General features: G+C 47.7%; 2 protein-coding genes across 6 annotated transcripts; both read right to left on the bottom strand.

Annotated features, from left to right (window-relative positions):
- Positions 1 to 437: 437 nt before the first annotated feature.
- On the bottom strand, positions 438 to 3,836 carry LOC121309628 (tubulin beta-4B chain). The gene is made up of 4 exons (XM_041242658.1): positions 3,707 to 3,836; positions 2,502 to 2,610; positions 1,807 to 1,917; positions 438 to 1,674 (listed from the first exon to the last, which is right to left on the bottom strand). The coding sequence occupies exons 1-4, from the start codon at positions 3,761 to 3,763 to the stop codon at positions 614 to 616; spliced, it is 1,338 nt and encodes a 445-aa protein (XP_041098592.1). The 5' UTR covers positions 3,764 to 3,836; the 3' UTR covers positions 438 to 613.
- Positions 3,837 to 10,987: 7,151 nt separating this feature from the next.
- Positions 10,988 to 19,712, bottom strand: LOC121309627. Of its 5 annotated transcripts, none has more exons than XM_041242656.1 (15): positions 19,580 to 19,712; positions 18,242 to 18,300; positions 16,922 to 16,951; positions 16,462 to 16,674; positions 15,811 to 15,888; positions 15,347 to 15,505; positions 14,771 to 15,079; positions 14,415 to 14,492; positions 14,081 to 14,323; positions 13,507 to 13,719; positions 13,193 to 13,270; positions 12,841 to 13,071; positions 12,286 to 12,504; positions 11,743 to 11,820; positions 10,988 to 11,460 (listed from the first exon to the last, which is right to left on the bottom strand). In XM_041242656.1, the coding sequence occupies exons 3-15, from the start codon at positions 16,929 to 16,931 to the stop codon at positions 11,294 to 11,296; spliced, it is 2,076 nt and encodes a 691-aa protein (XP_041098590.1). In that variant the 5' UTR covers positions 16,932 to 16,951; positions 18,242 to 18,300; positions 19,580 to 19,712; the 3' UTR covers positions 10,988 to 11,293. The 5 variants fall into 5 exon arrangements, with proteins under 5 accessions (XP_041098590.1, XP_041098591.1, XP_041098587.1 ...); XM_041242657.1 differs by having other exon boundaries at positions 18,242 to 18,295; XM_041242653.1 differs by lacking the exon at positions 18,242 to 18,300.
- Between the last annotated feature and the right edge of the window lie 1,640 nt (positions 19,713 to 21,352).

The following is a 21,352-nucleotide window of genomic DNA, read 5'->3' as shown; positions in this document are numbered from 1 at the left end:
TAAAGACACCTTCCCCATTACTTGGAGTGACAATTAATATATTTAGTGTGCCCTCATCCTCATAAAACTGACCCAGGATGAAACAACTAGAAAGTTAAATGCAGTTTTGTTTGCACTACTGACCTGAATGCCTGTAAATACAGGCAATACTGATTTGAGAGAAGCAGTTTCCTATTTAAAATAACCAATATCAAAATGCTGTATTAAACATCTCTAACCTTTCCTTACCCACCCCCCAATTTAAAGAGAACCTCAAATGTTTCAGGGTACCTAGTAAACTAATAGAACTGTTTGAAACTCGCTGTTGAACTATCCTGTCAATATAAAAACCATCTAGCTTGTTAACTGTGGTAGTCTTGACATACCATTAGACAATTAAAACCTCCTGATGGGCTAAATCACAGCAAACCACATTATAAAAAGAATAAACAAATCAGTTAGCAAAAATGCTTTTTATTGATGGGTTTCTTCTTTGAAGCATACAATATGAAAAGGAACACAGGGACAGATGACAGCAACAAACTGAAGGAACAAAAACAAGTTTCAAATGTATGTCACCAAAAGAGTTTGTACAGCTTTGAACATAAATTTACAGACAAAACAATCAGAACGCTTAAGCCAATTCCTCTTCTCCCTCCTCCTCAAACTCTCCCTCCTCCTCTGCAGTGGCATCTTGATACTGCTGGTATTCAGACACCAGGTCATTCATGTTGCTCTCTGCCTCAGTGAACTCCATCTCATCCATGCCCTCTCCGGTGTACCAATGCAGGAAAGCCTTGCGCCTGAACATGGCTGTGAACTGCTCGGAGATGCGCTTGAACAGCTCCTGGATAGCGGTGCTGTTGCCGATGAAGGTGGCAGACATCTTGAGGCCTCTCGGGGGAATGTCGCAGACAGCGGTCTTGACGTTGTTGGGGATCCATTCAACAAAGTAGCTGCTGTTCTTGTTCTGTACGTTCAGCATCTGCTCATCCACCTCCTTCATGGACATGCGGCCACGGAAGATAGCAGCCACAGTCAGGTAGCGCCCATGGCGAGGGTCGCAGGCCGCCATCATGTTCTTGGCGTCGAACATCTGCTGGGTGAGCTCAGGCACCGTGAGGGCACGGTACTGCTGGCTTCCTCTGCTGGTGAGAGGGGCAAACCCGGGCATGAAGAAATGGAGACGAGGGAAGGGGACCATGTTGACAGCCAGCTTGCGCAGATCAGCATTCAGCTGACCAGGGAAACGCAGGCAGGTGGTGACCCCGCTCATGGTGGCAGAAACCAGATGGTTGAGGTCGCCGTAAGTGGGGGTGGTCAGTTTGAGGGTGCGGAAACAGATATCGTACAGAGCCTCATTGTCAATGCAGTAGGTCTCATCTGTGTTCTCTACCAGCTGATGCACCGACAGTGTGGCATTGTAGGGCTCGACTACAGTGTCCGACACTTTGGGAGAGGGCACGACGCTGAAAGTGTTCATGATACGGTCGGGGTACTCCTCACGGATCTTGCTGATAAGCAGGGTGCCCATGCCGGAGCCAGTGCCTCCTCCCAGGGAGTGTGTGAGCTGGAATCCCTGCAGGCAGTCGCAGCTCTCAGCCTCTTTCCTCACCACATCAAGGACTGAGTCCACCAGCTCAGCTCCCTCTGTGTAGTGACCCTTGGCCCAGTTGTTACCGGCACCGCTCTGACCTGTGATCAAAAGAGGAAATGGATCAGGCCAGGCAATCTTAAGAAAAAGCATCCGTTACACAAACGCTGGTACCAGGGTCCAATAGACTGGGCAGCATTTTAAAACTGAGCCTAAAAACAAACCTAACTTACCAAAGACAAAGTTGTCTGGTCTGAAGATCTGCCCAAAAGGTCCGGATCGCACAGAGTCCATGGTGCCAGGCTCCAAGTCAACCAACACTGCACGTGGCACATACTTGCCACCTGGGAAAAAAACCCCACACATTTCAAAATGTGAACACAAGTAGACATGTTAGAACTGATGTATGGTTCAGTTAATCTTTAAAAAGACAAAGGACTCAAACTGAGCCAATGTAAGGCAGTATCAAGAAAGACAGCAGGGGGTGCAAAGGAGCTCTAGTCAGAACTGCATCATGATGTAGATCCTGATACATGCTTTTGTATTAAGGGGGGGTTCCCACTTACTCCAAGGTAAAGCTAGAAGGAAATCTACATAATAGGGCAGGGTTAACTGATACACAGACATCCAGTTCTAGTCAAGCTGGTTTTCATGGTTCCTCAAAGAAACTACACCACAGAGTTCAGACAAAGTTCATTTACAACACATACAGGCTTCATCTTGATCTTCAGATGATTAATTTATTTAAAAAGGGGCGTTGTTTTTGCTCACCACCCAAGACTCTACTGCAGTACCAGCCACAGGTAATGACTAAACCATTTCTGAAGGGCACAGAAAGTGTAAAAGACCAGACTTCAGCTTCAAAAATGCAACCGTCCCATATTGCAGAAATAAGAGATGTATTTGGGAATTGCGGTGCAACTCTTACCTGAAGCTTCATTGTAATAGACGTTGATTCTCTCCAGTTGGAGGTCGCTGTCTCCGTGGTAGGTACCGGTTGGGTCAATGCCGTGTTCATCGCTGATTACCTCCCAGAACTAAAATAAAAACAGCTTGGTCAAGTCTTGCTTAAATGTTTTCATGCAGAATTTGAACACTAGACACGACGGCACCCTTGTCATTCGCTTGAATGAAATGTTTATGGCCTTCATTAACACAGTGACGCACAACGAGAAAAACGACAAGAAAAAACAAAATATGAGTCGTTTAGTAAGAAGAGCCTAGTGGTGCTAACTATCCCGACCGAAAGCTATTTTTTATTCAATATTAAAGACCCTAGTTATGTCTGTCAACCACTGACGCTCTGAAACCCGGTTCAGATGTTATTACAATACTATTTAATAAGATATGAAATATTCCCGCCGCGCCGCAGCTCCCCCGCTCTTCATTGCTCCGTCGCCATTGGCCAGAATCCAACCGAAACGGATTTGAATTTTAAAGCCGAGTCCCCGCCCCTTTCGCGTGACGCGTTCCGAGTAACCGCCAGACACCGCCTCGAGGCGAGACAAGGGAGGGCGCGCCCGCGCTCGAGCCGGACCCCGGGACGCGAGCCAGCAAGAAACGACTCAAAATGAACACCGTGAAAGAGATTAAAATGAGGCGAATAAACCCAGTTAAAACACACTGCCGTACACCGGACACACTGCATCAAAAAGGACGACCCGTGAACGTTAGTAAACGCAGCTGAATATTTATATTTAAGTGTACCCCTTCCCCTGCATTGCGGCGTATTGTAAAAGCGCCGAGCCGGGTGGAGCCAGAAATCCCGTCACCACAAAAAAAAAAAAAAAAATTATGATCGATGCAGTTCTCTTATTGTCACCCTGCCGCCATCTTAATGACAGTGCTGCATATCTTTACAACCGCCGCCTCAAGCAGAACAGTGGGCGGTATTTTATTAACTTGTACAATTTAAAAAAATGCTGATACAATCGCACGATATTAATATACCATATTGATATGCCTATAATTTACCGCAGCTAATACAGTTACTCTTTCCAATAATTTACCAATCATTTTATTAAAGGCCTTATTGTACACGCTCCCGGTACTGATCTCTCCGTGTCATAAAAACCTGAGCCATTGTATATTAATACTTCCCCGATGAATCAATTGTACTTTCAAAATACTGACCTTAGCACCAATCTGGTTACCGCATTGTCCTGCTTGCAGATGAACGATTTCCCTCATTTTCGAGTTAAAATGGCAGACTGTGATTATAACAAACGACAAAATCACAAGCGCGACTAGCTTGAAACTGACTTCCAACCGTCACTGCCCTCCTTTATATACCAACTCGAGACCAGCGCTCAGCGTTCCAGCAGCTCCCAAATTTCTATTGGTCACTGCTCGAAAACCCGCCCACAATAGGCTTTGTATGAATTACTATTCGTTGAAGGTGGTCGTCAAGGGAAACATAAACTCCGCCTGCAAGTAATTTGTAGGTTTTTTATTTGGTCAACGGAGCTGCCACTCTTACTACACAATGACAGCAGTTTCTCAGGCGTCAGCGATTGGTTAATTTAAATGATTGATCTTCTTGCTGGTTTTTTTTTTCTCGAAAGCCTGAAGGGTGATTCTTATTGGCCGAACAAAATGTACGCCGCTGCGGCTCGTATTCCTGTGCATATCTGCGCTACTTTACCAGAGCAAACCAATTAACATAATACAGTGCTACGTTATTAAATGTACGTAAAGTGTATCTTAGCAGCCCCAAACATGTATGAGCTCAAAGTTAATGCCGGTCACTGATCTGTTTACACTTTAGGCTTCCCTTGGTTACAGTCATGTCGAGGCATGTTAGATTTAATAACTATACTGTGAAATAAAATGATGGACTGTTATTATAAACAACAAACCGTGTGTGTGTGGTAACAACGATACACTTTCCCCAGGCTGCAGTGTTATTGTTTCTCAGTTTGCGATTAATATTATAAACATGTTATTAACACCCTGCGCACAAAAGCTATTAAAATAATGCCGTTTACAAAATATTCCAAGACACTGTACAAAAACGCCCTGTGCTGGCGGAATCAATATATTTTACTCGGGTTATAGTAACCCTAAATTCATGACTGATTTGTTTGTCAAAGCTCCCGGTTACATTTTCTTTGGTAGTGATTATTGTGATGTAGTAAAGAAATGGAAAATATAGAAAAGACGATTCGCCAGTTTATGTGTGAAATTTAAAAACCTTTACCATCACCGGCGTGTGTCAGTTCCAACACTAATAATAAAGCCGGATTACTGGCAACAGAAACGTCTGACAACTCTATTTGGCTGATCTGTCAATGACAGTTTATCAGACGAACGACAGCCTAAAATAAAGATGCTTGTCGTTTTTTAAAGTTTAACTTTACAGCATGAAAAAAAGGGGTGCCCCAAATTGTCCTAGTGCACGTGTGAGTGCTTTGCGTCCTATATCGGGCAGTCAGCTGTCCTGCGCAATTCTGTAAACCAGATGGGGCTGGTGTGCATCACCATGCTGCAGCAAGCACTATAGCTCAGGGCGCGGTTCAGTAGCTTGGCAGCCTGGTACCTAGCTTGAAAAGGCATACGAGAGGCATTTGGCTTGAAACAGCGGCGAAGGTACCCGTTATACGCAGAGCTGTATGACTGTATAGCCTCTGTACACAATACACAAATGTTTTTTTTTAAGTCGTTGTCTGACCCACTGTATCATTGCTGCAGTTCAATTGAAAGAAAAACAAAACAACAACAAGTAAAGCACAACACAAAATCATTATGAAAGGAAACTGCATCGACAAAAGGCGATCCAACAAAGGCTGTATGTAACTGTAGACACATTGAGATCCTCCCCCTCTCGCCCCCCCCCCCCCCCCCCGTTGTTGGCGAATGACCGCAGCATGCTCCCCCCCGAGGGGGGCCCGCCCCCCGCCCCTACACTGAGCAATCGAAGAGCGATTAATATCCCACAGTCCAGCGGTAACAACAGCAGGCATTCGCTCCTGGACTCGTGGTTGCCATGGAGTCCGGGATAGTTCCCTGTGTCTTTGTGAAGGTGTGAGCCCTTGTTTTCCAGTCTGGAGGAATGGAGCACTGCTAATCCCCCCCCCCAGCCGTCCCTCGTGTTTCTGAGAGATCTGCTGCAGGGCGTTTACTGTTGACTGCATGCTGCTACTGTATGCACCTGAGTTATGCCTCAATTGACCTCCAGTTTTCCAGGTACTTTACATTCCAATCTCCTCATAGCATACATTTATATTTGATTTAATTCCACGTCCTTAATTACCATAAAAAAAAAAAATATATAATGCGTTTACCATTGTTTCCAGTAACACTTTACAATGCTTCCCTGTGCTTCATCATGCTTTCATTGTGCTTTATTACCCTTTGCTGTGCTTTCGCTATAGTGACCCTTATTGAGCAGAGCCACTGCAGAGATGCGCTGCATGCTTGGAATGAGACCGTCTGATGTTTTTACATGAACAATACCCTCAAGGGCAGGTTGTTTTACCAGGAGAGGTGAGGCTTGATAATCCCTCCAGGCTCTGTCTAATTGAGTTCCACTCCCTATAGAACAGGTGATCATGCAGACAGTCCCTGTGCTCTGTGTGCTGTGCTCCGTGTGCTGTGCTCTGTGTGCTGTGTGCCGTGTCAGCTGATGCTGCATTAGAATATTGGGGGTGCACTGTATTCCATTCCACTGAAGACAGGACCTTATCATATAGTCTAACATTAGCTGGAAATGAGCCATTATGAGTCAAACATTAGCCAAAGAGGAACTGTGCAGAGTTTGCCTAGAGCGAGGATTAGCTCAGCCAATGTTTTAATTTGCTAGTTTCTATTTCAAAGAAGCCTGCCCCTGTGGTGTCATGTCCAGTTATTTTTCATTTTGCTATAAGAGTACCCCAAACGCAACAGGCCTGTCTTTTACTAAAGGCATAAGCAGGCTCTGCAGAAGCAGGTCACCAAGGCAGTGATGCTCAAAGCAGGTCTCTCCTCCACAATCTTCCATGCTCAGTTAAGATGCTGGCCAAGTGTCTCGTGGGCAGCGCTTGCACTGTAGTCTCGTCAGCAAGTCTCACTGCTGAATTGATTCCTGATTGTTCTATTGTTCCTGTGGGTAACAGAAGAAAAATCTTTGCAGGCTTCTGTTTGGAGTGATGAACGCTACAGTGGTGGCTGAGCATTGACATTAATCACATGACTAACAGATCCAGTAAAGACTTTGTGGTTATATAAATATATTATATATATATATATATATATATATATATATATATATATATATATATATATATATATATATATATATATATATAACATACTGCTGTAGTTATGAACCATGGGGAGGGGGTTGGTAACATATTTAGGCATGGTTTTGTCTTATCTCTGGCAGAAAGATGTTTACTTTAATATAGCACAGCCTTTCACACAGGAGCTCCTCAAGGATAGACAACGAGGCAACAGCAGTGAGCAGAAGAACATTTCATTGTGCAATTGAATACGATGGGGAGGTTGCACTGACTAGCTAGTGTAGAAGCCACTGTGTGCTGGAATATGTTGCCACATGGATGAGCACACGCACACACACACACACAGTGACCTGGAGACCAATTAGATTAGCTTGCAGCGCCTCCCGGTCACCGTGGCGACAGTGAGACGCCTGCCACTGTGGGTATCTCCTATCTAGTGGAGGTATATACACTCTCATAGCAACTGGTTGGCGTGGAAACACTGCTGGCTATACAGAGACAGTGGATGTAAACAAACACTCCATTGTTTTAACTCTTTGTATATAGGCCTGTAAATATCCCGGGTTTAGATTACGGAGCGTGGCGAGTTGAAGGGGTTACAGCTGTTTCCGTAGTGACCAGTGCTGTAAACAGAAATGAAAGTTTGCACAGAGCTGTTCAGCTCCCTCAAGCACCCGTGTCAGTCAACAAACAAACTGAGCAAACACCAACCCAGCTGCTCTCTTCAAAGCAACGATCGAGAGAGCCATTTCCAGCCCAAGCTGCTTGCTTCATTGGTCTCTGAATCGGGTGGAACAGATACACACTCCACAATCGGTAACGTTTTCACTTGGGGATCGCTCATCACCTAATTGCACGCCTCGGTTTAATTAAATGATCAGAAGGCGATCATTAGCAGTCACTAAATCATTATCTAAAAACCCAATCCAGTGCAATGATGATCAGTGATCTGCAGTGTCGAGTGCTGCGCAGTTCAAATACCCGATCACATGGTGGTCAGTAGCGGACCCTGTCTCTCCCACATCTTGAATGAGGACAGCATTCGATTTCCAGTTCCTATGAATATATGTTCTCTTCCCATAGGCTTTTTAACAGGACAGTCCAGCATTAATTGGAGTTTTTACCCAGAATCTGGATAATTCCATCTTGTGACCTGCACACTGTGTCACATACTGGACCTCAGAGAACGACACCCTCACTCCCCTGTTACATACTATGGGGGGGGGGTATGTAGAAATGTTTGGGTTGGATACAGCAGCTGCGTTGGGGCGGGTAGCTGCTTGATCTCAGCTGTGTTTCTCAGGACAGACAGTACAGGAAGGAGTGGGGGGGGGGGGGGTATTTATAGTCCATTTCTGTGACAGTGTGGAATTCTGTAATCTGCTGTAACAGAAACTACTCTCTGGAGAGCGACGCTCCCTCACGGCCAGGAAGGAGTGGAAAATATATCTCCTTGAGTCACGGGGGGGGGGGGTATTTATAGTCCATTTCTGTGACAGTGTGGAATTCTGTAATCTGCTGTAACAGAAACTACTCTCTGGAGAGCGACGCTCCCTCACGGCCAGACAGGGGTTCCCCCTGTCCTCAAACTAGGAAAATATATCTCCTTGAGTCACGGTAGTTCAGAAAAGAGACCCAGAAAAAGAAAAAGAAGGGGGTTGCAGTGGAAGGAATTGGGGACTGTGTGGCCTAGTGGTTAGAGCTGAGGGACTGGGAGGCTGTGGGGCATTGTGATTAGATCTGAGGGACTGGGAGGCTGTGGGGCATTGTGATTAGAGCTGAGGGACTGGGAGGCTGTGGGGCATTGTGATTAGATCTGAGGGACTGGGAGGCTGTGGGGCATTGTGATTAGATCTGAGGGACTGGGAGGCTGTGGGGCATTGTGATTAGATCTGAGGGACTGGGAGGCCTGGTTGGTTCAGGTTTCAGGGCAGTTATTATACTCATACAAGAGGCAAAGTCGGCAAGACCAGCGCTCTCAAGACTTCTTCATTGCACCCTGAACGCACCTCTCTGTGCACAGAGCACCTGTCGTCTGTCCTGCAGAGTCCAGGCTGGTCCTCAAGGGTTTTCAGAGCTGTGCTGAGTAGGGTTTCACTTGAACTAACAGGAGTGGCGGGAGTTGGGATTGATGCGCTATGTGGGAAATATTTCTTATGGAAACGAAGCGGGATCGTGGAAGAGCCAGGGTGAGTGATCAGCTGTCTGTAACAGGTGGCAGCTGAGCCGGGCAGCGCCTGTGTGTGCCTGCAGGGAGATCTCTCGCATTCCACCAGGGTGAGACACTGACCCTGCAGGACCGTGCAGCTCAGCTGGGATCAAACCCTCCTCTTGTGCTTAGACACAGGGCAGGAGGCACTTAAACAGAGAGTTGGGATGGGACAGAACAGTTCAGCACGTTAATGATGCTCGGCCATTGGGCTCTAAATGTTTTTAAATCAATCAGCTACCAGGAGCAGAGCGAGCATTGCTTTCTTGCGCCTTCTTAGGGTCTTAGAAAGTCGCACGCTGACTCATTCTGGATTTCGAGGTGCTATTCCAAACACGAAAGGCACTAAGACACTGGAGAATGCAATCCTTGAGGAGCGAACAGGCACGCCCTCTCTCTCCTGCAGCCCGGGCCCCAATTGAACGCGCTGCCTGTGAATTCAGAACAAACCCCTTGCCAGCTGATCCTCTGGAAGGTAGGGGGAGCAGTGGAGGGGGAGGTGCTGTGATACTGCCGGGGACGCACTGAGGTTTAGACTGCAGAGCTGCTGCAGAACGAGAGCAGCTGGCAGCCTGATTCGCACACCCTCCCCCCTCCCGTTAGCGTATCAATAATGCAGGGAGCAGGGCGGGGCAGGAGGCTGGCTCAGATTGCACGCTGACATCAGCTCTTCTGATGCTGCATCATCTCCCCTCCACTTCTATTAAAAAAGATCAAAGACTGAGGATGGATGAAAGATCCCATTTTAAACACAAAGGAGACCCAGCTTTGTATTACTGTTATCTCACAGTTTCCAAAGGCTGGGTTAGAAGTAGCGCTGAGGCCAGCATGGGACAAGGGCTTCTCATGTTATTTCAAAATGCAAACTGATGTATTCTTTTACTGGGAGTTAGCCAGTAAAACAAAAGTATAATTCGGAACGATTTCTGCATGATATCATTTATATATTATTACTTGGCAGTGAAAACAAGGCACAGTGAACAAGACTTCTCCCCCCTAAGACTGTTTGCGTTAGATTTCATCCACACAGTTGCCATTAGAACGGTTATCCAAAACACTTGATTATACAGAAGAGGCTAATCACACCAGCACGTCCGATTAGGAGGATGAATGCAGGTGTAAGTGCCAGGGCTGCTGCGTTTGCTACTCGTACGGGCAGCCTGCCTCCACCTCCCTCCCCAGGCCAGCGCTGTTCATCTGGGCTCCACTCTCACAAGGAAGGAACTGTAGCTTCTATCCCTGCTCACCTCTCCCTCCGCTCCACTGAGGCCGTCAGTGAATCACTTAGCAGCCGATGCAAAGCCCGCTTACTGCAGACCGCCACCCCGGGGACAGAACCGTCTCTGAAGGGAACGGCGCAAGATCAGGGTCACTCAATCTCAGCAGCCTCTTTTAATATTCAGCACGCAATGGACTGCCCTGGATTCCCTCACTTTGATCTCCAGTGCAGAGGCATTGAAATTCATCCTGCCAGCCTGCTTCCCCCCCCCCCGCCCTGCTCTCTCAACGTCAGGCGGAAAGAATTCAGGCTTCAACCAGCGGGCAAGGTGACTCTGCAAATGCCTGCATGAAAATGCAACCAAATGAAACGAACGAGCCTGAAGCTCACACCAAGCCTTCCTGCTCCTGTGGCTGATTCAGCGGAATAAGTCTTTCCTAAAGGCGCGGTAGGGCACGGTAATGTGGTTCTGTGCTGCCCTCTGCTGGTAGTTTGTTGAACTTACAGTGTTAATATCCTCAGCTCAGCGAGCTGGTTGCTGTCATCCTCCCAATGGGATTTTTTCTGCACAGGGCTAGAGTTACAAAACTAGGTAGAAGCAACCTGAGTGCTGGTAGGAGCAGATAGTGCAGCACTGTTTCTCACTTCCTCTATATTCATCATACTTTATTTGGACAGGGGAATATTGCGCTTCAAGTGTAATTGTTTTTATTATTGAGTCCTGTGGGTAGATTTTATTATTTATAAATAATAAATATATATTTTTGTTTTTTTATTATTTATAATTTAATGGCCCTGCCAACAACTTTGACAAAAACAAATATATGCATTACAACACAGACACATAGCTAGGAAACTGAACAGGGTTCCAGTTGCACACAGAGTGACTGAAGGAGAGAAGCAATGGGTTTCAATGTGTTACATTACAAATAGAGGTTTAGATTAGATGAGGAAATCACACAGCTGCTATCACAGGGGTTTTGGAAGGGAAACAGGGAAACTGTGCTGTTTAAAACAAAGCCTGACAATGTGATCCTGGTCCGTGCTTCCTCAGCACACTCCCCGTCCTGCCTCTAGAGAACGCTCCCCTTGGGAAGCACGTTGTCCTGGAAGTAGCCTTCGTTGGCGATGTTTCCGGGGGGATCGTAGAACGCGACGGCGATGAACATTCCCTTTCCGTCCGTCGCCACTCCTGTTCCCACCTGCAACGAGGCCCTCCAGATCATCTGAGTGAAGTTCCCTGGGGAGAGACAGAGAACCGGTGCATAAGGAAAGGTATACATACTCTGTGTGTGTGTGTGAGTGTGTGTGCGAGTGTGTGTGTGGATCACACTGTTTGCATGTTTAGTTTGGATTTTAATGAAACCCTTGTTACTCATGTTTGCAGTGATAGACAGTGTCACACACAGTGCCTGCTTTGCTGCTGTGCAGTTCAGTGGTGCAGTTCTAAATCTCAGGGTTCTGGAACGCCACGAAAATAAAAGAGAAAATTCTGGATGGATGGTGCCCTGCTGTGCCTTACCTGCCCCGCTCGTGAAGCCTGGAGAGCTGAAATCATATTTGCTGCATTCTTTATACCAGGACTCTGCCACCTCCGTACCTGCAGAGAGAAAACAGCATTCAGCAACACAGGCTTTAAAGTGCAGTGCAAGTGCATGCTGTCTGTCACCTGTAGGGGGCACTGTGTGAGCAGCTCTGCAATACCATGCTGTTACCTGTAGGGGGCACTGTGTGAGAAGCACTGCAATACCATGCTGTTACCTGTAGGGGGCACTGTGTGAGCAGCACTGCAATACCATGCTGTTACCTGTAGGGGGCACTGTGTGAGAAGCACTGCAATACCATGCTGTTACCTGTAGGGGGCACTGTGTGAGAAGCACTGCAATACCATGCTGTTACCTGTAGCTGTCACCCTACTGCTGTTGTTAGGTCATGCTGTTATTATAGGAGGGTTGTGCTGGTGCTGTAATTCCATGTTGTTGCCTTTAGGAGGCACTGTCTTTTCTAATTCTGTGATGTTGCCTGTAGGGTCCCCTGTCCTGCTACTGTTATATCATGTGGTTACCTGTAGGGGGCGCTGTGCTGGAGGCCCAGCGGTACCAGAGGTTCTCTCCGTGCTCGGTGTCGCTGCTCTGCAGGGCTTTGATTTGCAGTAGGTGTTCCGCCCAATCCTGCGCCTCCTTGGAGAGGGCGGGGTTTCGTTTGAGGGGTCCCGCCCCGTGCTGCTTCCTGAACCGGTTCACTGTGTCCAGCAGAGAGAGAGAGAAGCGATCCAGCTCCTTTTCTGCAGGGTAGAGAGAGGATCAGCTGATCAGCAGGGGAGGAGGATACATGCAGTGCCTAGATCCACTGCTGTTTAAAATCATAAAGACAGAAGACGGTTTTGATTTGCCTGCTGCAGTGTTGAGGTGCTGGAGCTTACTGTATGAAGACACTTTGACTTATCATAACACCTCACAGTGGCTTACATAGCTTTCTATTCCAGGTTCACCTCTTTTTCCTATGATGTGGATAAGGATGGCTTTGTTTAGTACGCAGGTATATATAATAGCTGCTTGCTGCTTCTGCTCCAGCGGACACACGCAGTGCAGCTGCATCGCTGAGGGGTGAAAGGTCAAACCTGGTATGGGGGCGACGCTGCCGCCCACGGTCTTCTTCCCAACAGCCTCCTCTTCGGGCTGGTCGGTGACCTTCGACCCGGCGGGCAGGACGTTGCGCGCGTAGAACCCGGGGTTGGTGATGTTCCCGGGGGGCTGGAACTGCGCCACAACGATGACCGTGCCCTTCCCGTCCGAGGCACTGCCCACCCCCACCGTGCGAGACCCGCGCCACACCAGCTGGGTGAAGTGCCCTGAAGAGAGAGACCCAGACAGAGGGTTTAAAGTGCTCAGAGCAGGGCTTGGAACGCACACCTGCCCTGCACCCAGCCCTGCGCCTCAGAGCACCCCCAATAAGACTGAGAGCTCCGCTACCTGTTTTCTCCTGGTATCCCGGTTGGGAAAAGTCGTAGTTCTTCATTTCCTCATACCAGGTATCCACTACCTCCTGCCCTGTGGGAAGGGAATTCAGAATTAGTGCATTCCTTTAGCAGATGGACAGGCTGCAGGGATGAGATGCAGGATCTCATTTAGAAAAAGGAGTGACCCCTCAAATCTCCCCACCCCTTACTTCTAGCATGCAAAGTTTACCATACCCTCCCTAGTGCCCCACACTCCCTTTATCGTTTTAGGTCTTCAAAGCTGGGGTGAGGTTCAAGAATCAAGAACTAGGATCTGTTGTGCCCTACCTGTCAGCGTGGCGTCCGCCCCGCCCATTTTGGCCCAGATGTTCTCCCCGTGGGAGGTGGTGGAGTGCTTGAGCCTGTGCAGGGAGAGGAGGTGCCGGGCCCAGCTCTCCGCCCCCCTGCTGATCTCAGGGTTCTCGGTCAGGGGCTTGGCTCCGTGAGCAGACCGCCGCTCGTTACACGACTCTAGGAAGCCCTGCACAAAGCTGCCTGAGCCTAGACAGAGGGGACAGGCAACACACTATATCGTCTCTGTGATGTCAGCACCTGGTACGATACTCAATGCATATCCTAAAAGGCAATTTCTGACTGGATAAAGGAAGTCCTGCAGGTTCACTGAATGATACAAGTGTTATGAGAAGAATTCCACTGCTATCTGCACACTCAGGGAGACAATACTACACAGTGTTTCTGATTGCAGGTTCGGCAGACGTGAGGCAGAGAGGTGAGTTCAGAGCAGTTTCCTTTATTACCATACTGTAGCACCATTGCAACTAAACAAGATGCCCCCTGCCGCCATCCCATAATCAGCTAGTAGTTCATTCAGAATCATCTAAACTGCTGAGTGCTTTCTCACCTGCCACGCGGCTGTTCCCCGCTGAAGCTGCCCCATTCCCTTTCTGCTTTGGCTCTGGGTCCCCGCTGGCACCCCCTGCTGGCGGGGTACCCTTGGGCAGCACATTCTTCTCAAAGTACCCCGCGTTGGAGATGTTACCAGCCGGGTCGTAGCGAGCCACTGCGATCACCATTCCTTCACCGTCTGTCGCCTTGCCGATGCCCATCCTCTGCGAGCCTACCCAAACCACCTGGGTGAAGTGACCTGGGGAGACAGGGAGAGGCACATTGTTGTGTGTGCTTGGAGAACCCAGCTGGATCTGACACGCGTTCCTCTAGAACCCAATCGGAGGCACCTGTGTTGCTCTGGAAGCCTGGGTGTTTGAAATCGTAATCCTTGCTCTCGTTGTACCACGACTCCACAATCTCTTCACCTGAAAGAACAGATACAGAAATTCAGAAAGTAATAGTTTTGCCAAATTGGGTTTCTCATTTTTTTTAAATCAGGTCAACCCAAGACTTGAAAAAACTATTTCTTGCCTCGCAAACGAGAATTTTTTGTAATCTGTATGACTTGGGTGAACCCAATGTATCTGCCACCACACTGTAAATCAAGAAGTCCTCATTTCAGCTCTGTAATGACACCGTGCTTCTCGCAGGCGCTGTTCAGATCTCTGGGGTGGGCAGACAGTAGAGGTGGCTCATCTCTCACCTGTGGCATCTGTCTTGTTGGAGCTCCACTTGTACCAGATGTTCTCCCCGTAGCTGGTGTCGCTGTGCTGCAGGGCGCGGAGGCTGAGAAGATGATTGGCCCATTCCTGGCTCTCGCGGCACAGCCCCGCATCCAGGCGCAGCGGGGGGGCTCCGTGCTGCCGGCGGTAAGCGTTGTGAGCCTCCAACACCTCTGCCTTGAACCCAGAGCTCTGCCCCGCAGAGGGAGGGGGTCGGGCGGGGGCACTGCCTGGCTTCTTCAGGGCTGCAGCAGTGGGGGCCGTGCCACTGCTGGGCATCTCCTTGCCCACTGAAAGAGAAGGGAGCGCAGAGCTTACACACAGACAAGGAGAGGGCTGGAGTTAGAACAAGACTCCTTCAGTGAATCAGGACCGAACGTACACCCCTGTGGATCGCTCCCTCATGCATTGCCACGCCAGATTTCAAGTGGAATTCAGCGCTAGGGAATTCCACGTCCCCCACCATTCCATACCCTCAGGGATTCCCCCCTACCTGCACACAGCCTATGACACAGCAAGTGTTTCAGCTAGGTGGTGAGCCCCCTCTGGTCTCTTACCTGAGCTGCCCTTGGGCAGGACGTTCTCCTGGAAGTACCCAGGATTGGAGATGTTCCCAGGGGGGCTGTATCGCCCCACCACAAAGGTCATCTTCCCATCAGTGGCCTTCCCCACCCCCACCTCAGTGGAGCTCTTCCACACTACCTGGGTGAAGTGACCTGCAGGGAACAGAGGCACCTGAGCAGGGGGGTGGAGCTTCAGGGAGCAGCCCTGTATTATAAACCTGTTCTGGAATCTAGCTCTGTTTTCTAACCATTAAGTCTATTGTCATTGAAACACAGTGAAACGAGGATAACGTGAAGCGGCCGGGGTGACATTCGCTAACATGTTATATAGTAAGTAACAGTTATATACTGCACGCCTATATCATTGTGCTTAGTAACTGAACATATGCATTGAGAAATGTTCACTTGAGGCTTGCAAAATGCATGACTTGATTAAATGTTGCATCTCGCGCACTGACCTGTATTGAATCCAAATCCAGGTTTGCTGAAGTCGTAGTCCTTAATCTCGCTGTACCAGCAGCCCACAGCATCCTTCCCTGAAAGTAAACGCATCGGCAACGCGGTGAGATTGACTGAGGTCAGGGTCGCCCTCTAGCGGTCAAATTAATTAATTGAGCATCGTTTCCTATTTCACTTCCAGCAAGGCTGCCACCTAGTGGCGAAATATTATTTATTTATTTATTTTTTTCTATTTATTTATTTATTTATTTATTTATTTATTTATTAATAACTCGAGCCTTTTAGTCAATCCGTAATGTCCTTTTTGTAATGCCTGGACCAGAACTGAAGACAGTAGTCCAAATTCGGTCTCACCAGCACACAGTCCCTTGATTGTGGTTTCTGTTTTAAATTGTGTGTCTGAATACTCTCACACACACACATCAGCGCCTGGGACGCTTTTAAAACACTCAGCAGGGTAGTGAATTGCTTTGGATTGACACTCCATTGTAAACATGAGAGAAGGACAGCTTTTCGTGTTTGGAAACCCCCCCCCCCCTGCTGAGAAATACTCCTTCAAGGCAGTTGCGAGTACGAGGAACAGCACCCCCCTGTGGTTGATCTTCTCTAGCGTGTGCAGTTCATTCAGTGTAGTGCAGTCCCGTCAGTACCTGACACCTCCTTGGGCGTAGAGCTGCTGCCGAAGTACAGGTTCTCTCCTGTGGAGCCGTGCTTCAAGGCTCTGATCTTCAGCAGGTGCTCTGCCCATTCCTGCGCAGCCTCGCTGAGGTCACGGCTGAGCTTCAGGGCCGGGGCTCCATGCTGCTGACGGTAATCATTGTGCGCGGCCAGGAACTCCTTCTCAAACTGGGACCAGTATCCACCTGGGGGGGGGTTAAAGCGAGACAACAACTCTGCTTTCCTCTCGGCAACAGTAACCATAGTACCAGATCCATCCCATAATAAAGCACAGCAAAGTGTAATAAATATATGTGGCAAAGCAGGGCAAGCTGAGGTAAATGTTGTGTAACCACAGGGAAAGCATGCAGGGGAACTGCTAAAATACACTGTGGAAATACCATGATCGTTTTATATGAGGGATAAACCACAATAAAGAATTAGACAGCTTACTGAGAGTCATGATTCAGTGATTCTGGAGAGCTGGAAAAAACAAAAGAAAACACAAGTCATGTTAGTTTAACACAGGGGTCGAGAGAGAGAGAGAGAGAGAGAGAGAGAGAGAGAGAGAGAGAGAGAGAGAGAGAGAGAGAGAGAGAGAGAGAGAGAGAGAGAGAGAGAGAGAGAGAGAGAGAGAGAGAGAGAGAGAGAGAGAGAGAGAGAGAGAGAGAGAGAGAGAGAGAGAGAGAGAGAGAGACAGAGAGAGAGACAGAGCGAGAGAGAGAGAGAGAGAGACAGAGAGACAGAGAGAGAGACTGACTTTGTGTTCTTATTTATTTTTAGTGATCTCCTATACAGCTACACATACAACACCCTGAACAATCTTGCTGTGACTATTTTACTACTTTCTCAAGTTTCAAAGTGTTTCTCAAAGTTCAAGCTGTCGCTATTGTTTTTTAGCGCTACAGGCTGAACTGCTTTGAAAGGTAAGGTTCAGCCTCCTTCTGGTAAAGGATGCCTTATAATCAATAAACAAAAAAGATCAGATCTTACCAAAGCCTTTGCTTTTGTGAAAAGAAACAGCAGTGCTTCTCTAACGATCTGTCACACGAGTGATTTTCTTAGCAAGTAAGACGAGTTATTTACCTGTCCCTTCCTCGGGCTGCTGGCTCAGTAATAGCTCATTGCTGCTCTGTGCCTCGGTGTAGTGCAGGGTGTGGGCTAGGATAGTCTGAGTGTAATCTGAGTGCAAACCCATGCTGTACCGGCACAGCACACCAGCACTATTGTTATCTGAGTGAATTTGCAAATACTGTTCACACACATACAAAGATTACATCTGATTCCTGGCTGGGTGTACAAGGAAGCTGGAGATAGAAACAGACACAGCGACACAAACAGACACACACAGACACAGCGGCACAGACACAGAGACACCCCCCTACAATCTCAAGCAGGCACTTGCACAATTACTTTGCATGCATTAGTAACAATCCTGACTAATCATTTCAGTGGAGGGCTATGTCAACATTGCAATAAACTAAACTATAAACAAAGGAAACACTGCACAACAATTTTAATAAAAATGAAAAGAAACAAGGACTATTTTGCCCAAAGCTTTTGGTCTCTTACTTTAACATAGAAAAAACACACGTGCGCACGCACGCACGCACACACACACACACAGTAAGATTCCTGCACAGTACCCTTTTGTGGTGTGTTTCCCAGCGAGTCCCAGTCTGCACTGGTTCCCAGGAAGCCCCCTAGCCCTCCTGCCCCAGTGCAGAGCTAGCAGCACCCCCTCTCTCCTCTCTCTCTCTTGCTCATACACACCTAGATGGATACTGTGTGCTTCTCAGGGCTCTGCTGCAGCTCCTTGTCAGCTGACTGCGCTGGGGATGGAGGATGGTGATTTGTGTTCTGCAGGTCTAAATATTCTGCTCACCCGCCCCCTTCTGCTGGCTTTTGATGCAAACTCCCTCAAACCCCAGAGCGGGGTCCATCCATCTCTGACTAAATGAGCCTTTAGCAGGCTTCCTGATGCAATTAACTGAGCGTCTTAAGGATGGAGAGCCAGTTTATCAGCAGCCTCTGCCGCAGCGATTGTGTGCACAGATCTAGCAGAAAGGATAGAGATCCAGAGGCTGTACTGCTGCTAAAGGAGAGCGGGAGAGACACACACACCGGCTCTCTCAGTGAGGGAGATAGGGAGCACCTCACACATTAAATATTCCTCATACTATTCCCTGTGCACAGAATGGAGATTTATCTTCTCAGAAAGAGGCTGATAGGGTTATATTTGGATATACGGTGCTCTGTGAAAATGCGGTCTCTTTTATTGTTCAAGCTCCTGCATCTGTGTCTGAGTTGCACCATTGCAGAAGAGAAGTGCAAATGCGTTGGTTTACAACAGAGGATTATAAACCCGCCCCTATACGTGACTATCCAGTCATTTTAATGAACAATGCCAAGGGTGTTTCTGTACAGGTCTAGTTCCCTGTGCTATAGTTCCCTGATGGTTCGTCTGTCTTGTGTATTCATGAAAAGCTCACTGGACTATAAACACACACACAGATCGCTTTGAGAACAATTCACTTCTCTCTTATCTTTCTGATTCTTACATCACGTGGAAAGGCTTATCGAGTTTGATATTATAAAAGTTTCCCACAGTATTTCTGTGGTTTTCACTGTGGCTGTATTGTTCATTTTCCCTAGTTTATCTTGGTTTGCCATGTTTATTAATATGCTCTAGCATACCTCTCTATGCTTTACCATGCTTTCACTGTGCTTTCAATGCTTCCCTATGCTTTACCATACCTCTCTGTGCTTTACAATGCTTCCCTATGCTTTACCATACCTCTCTGTGCTTCACAATGCTTCCCTATGCTTTACCAGACCTCTCTGTGCTTTACAATGCTTCCCTATGCTTTACCAGACCTCTCTGTGCTTCACAATGCTTCCCTATGCTTTACCAGACCTCTCTGTGCTTTACAATGCTTCCCTATGCTTTACCAGACCTCTCTGTGCTTCACAATGCTTCCCTATGCTTTACCAGACCACTCTGTGCTTCACAATGCTTCCCTATGCTTTACCAGACCTCTCTGTGCTTTACAATGCTTCCCTATGCTTTGACGATGAGAAAAGGGATTCGAAGCAACATGTTTGTCTTACCTGAGATAAGAGAACGCATGTTGTGGAAGGCTGAAGCCCCCAGTCCTATTCCCAGTCCTGTTCAGAGGGGCTCTGTCTGTCCCCTCAGCGTTCAGGGAGGACGGAAGCCGGGATGGTTTGTTCGTTTTGAGACTGATTTTTCCTAAACTTCAGTTTGGGGACAGGGCGGGATTCTCCGTTCTCTTTCTAAGGGGGTGTACTGCAGTACACTTGTATTGGGGGGGGGTGTCAGAGGTGGGACAGTCCTGTCTGGCTCTGATAAGATAGAAGAGCTTCAGCAGCGGTGGGAGGGTCGATATCATGTGCAAAAAGGGAGGGGGTCATTCACGTGTACAGTAAAGGCAGACATCCCATAATGCACATACAGTCTATTTCACAAATACTTGTTTTTCTGGGTGCATGACTAGAGGCTTTTAGGTTTTAGTCCCTTAAATAATGTTCACTGCTCCCCTCATCATTGTGAAGCGGATCTTCTCCTCTGTAGGAAACACTCTTGATAGAAATCCACAGATCAGTAAATATCAAAAGCAAATGACCACATGTTCACTGACTTTTCATCGAATATTCAGAGAAGCAGCAAATACACCCGCTGTTGTCTGAGCGCTTTGCTTTGCCATCGTTACCAACGTTTCTTTGCAATTCGGGCTGTAAGCGATTCAAAACGGACGCCTGTCATTTACCAACGAAGGATCTTCAGCCTGGACCTCTCAATCGGACAGGAGAAAAGGCAGGAGAAGATGGGCTCCTGTGTAATTCTATAGAATTAAACACTTCTCCATTTCTTACATACTTTGCCACAGCTGGTGCCTGATCCACAGTTTCAGGGCAGGTAAGCTAACAGAACTGGAGAGCCAACATTCTGTGAATGTGTGTGTGTGTGGGGGGGGGGGGGTTTCTCAGACCCAATAAGAAACTATCATCTATGATTGCTGAGGAATACAAAACCATACTAATTAATTAAACATGTCTACTGGCGCCAGAATGTAATGCTGCTGGCGCTATATGAGGTACCCATATGTATATATAAATTGATTTTTTTAACAGGAGCAGCCGTGCATAACAGAAGCAGCTGTCTCTAATTCTCTAGTTTGTGGTTCTTTGTCTCGGCAAGGAATGGTGTCCTGCAGAACAGGTCTTTGAGAGCAGTGCTGTTTGTTTTCAACACCCCTCCCCTGAGTGCCCAGGCGTGTGGGTGTGTGAGTAAGTGCCCTGCATGGCATCAGCAGGCAGCTGCAGTTCCGTGAGTCTTGCGCTGGCAGTGCAACCCTGCAGTAGAGACATTGTGATGTACAAAAGGAGTTAACCCAATTCAGACTGTTTGCACAGGGTCTTTATCTTAGACACACAAAACTACAGCAGTGTGCCAATCATTTCTTTACCCGGGAAATCGGGAGAGTCACTTCAATTCCAGGCTGAGGAGGACGGGGGGTGGAGGGAGTTTAATAAGGACAGACGGTCCTGGATGCATTTGAATCAATTTCAACTCACACGGCTTCTGCTGCATCCAGCCATCTAAACAATGGGTTTGGCGTATGTTTGAATTTTGATTTAAAAAAACGGCAGAACCCCATCGCAGGGTCTGGTAAACTGCTGAAAATGTTGTACAGTCCCCTAATGCTGCAACCAGGACAGCCCTCAAACTGCGGGAGTTTCTTTTTAAATGGTATCTGTAAATAAATCCACTGCCAGGCCCATTGTGAAGCAGCTTGTGGAATTGAAAGTGCGTCGCTAGGGTAAGCCGCAGACCTCATTAGAATAACCTGTTTTGGAACT

This window comes from Polyodon spathula, unplaced genomic scaffold (assembly GCF_017654505.1).
Source record: "Polyodon spathula isolate WHYD16114869_AA unplaced genomic scaffold, ASM1765450v1 scaffolds_1417, whole genome shotgun sequence".
NCBI classification, from domain to species: domain Eukaryota; kingdom Metazoa; phylum Chordata; class Actinopteri; order Acipenseriformes; family Polyodontidae; genus Polyodon; species Polyodon spathula.
Note: the sequence above shows the minus strand (reverse complement) of the source record. Positions and strands in the feature narration are given on the sequence as shown.

Coding starts and splice junctions, on each gene's coding strand:
- LOC121309628 (XM_041242658.1), bottom strand. CDS start 3,763: ATGAGGGAAATCGTTCATCTGCAAGCAGGACAATGCGGTAACCAGATT. Junction 1,918..2,501: donor CTATTACAATGAAGCTTCAG/GTAAGAGTTGCA, acceptor TTTTTTTCCCAG/GTGGCAAGTATGTGCCACGT. Junction 1,675..1,806: donor ACCAGACAACTTTGTCTTTG/GTAAGTTAGGTT, acceptor TTTTGATCACAG/GTCAGAGCGGTGCCGGTAAC.
- LOC121309627 (XM_041242656.1), bottom strand. Junction 11,821..12,285: donor CAGCACAGCGCCCCCTACAG/GTAACCACATGA, acceptor TTCTCTCTGCAG/GTACGGAGGTGGCAGAGTCC. Junction 11,461..11,742: donor AGGCTTCACGAGCGGGGCAG/GTAAGGCACAGC, acceptor GTCTCTCCCCAG/GGAACTTCACTCAGATGATC.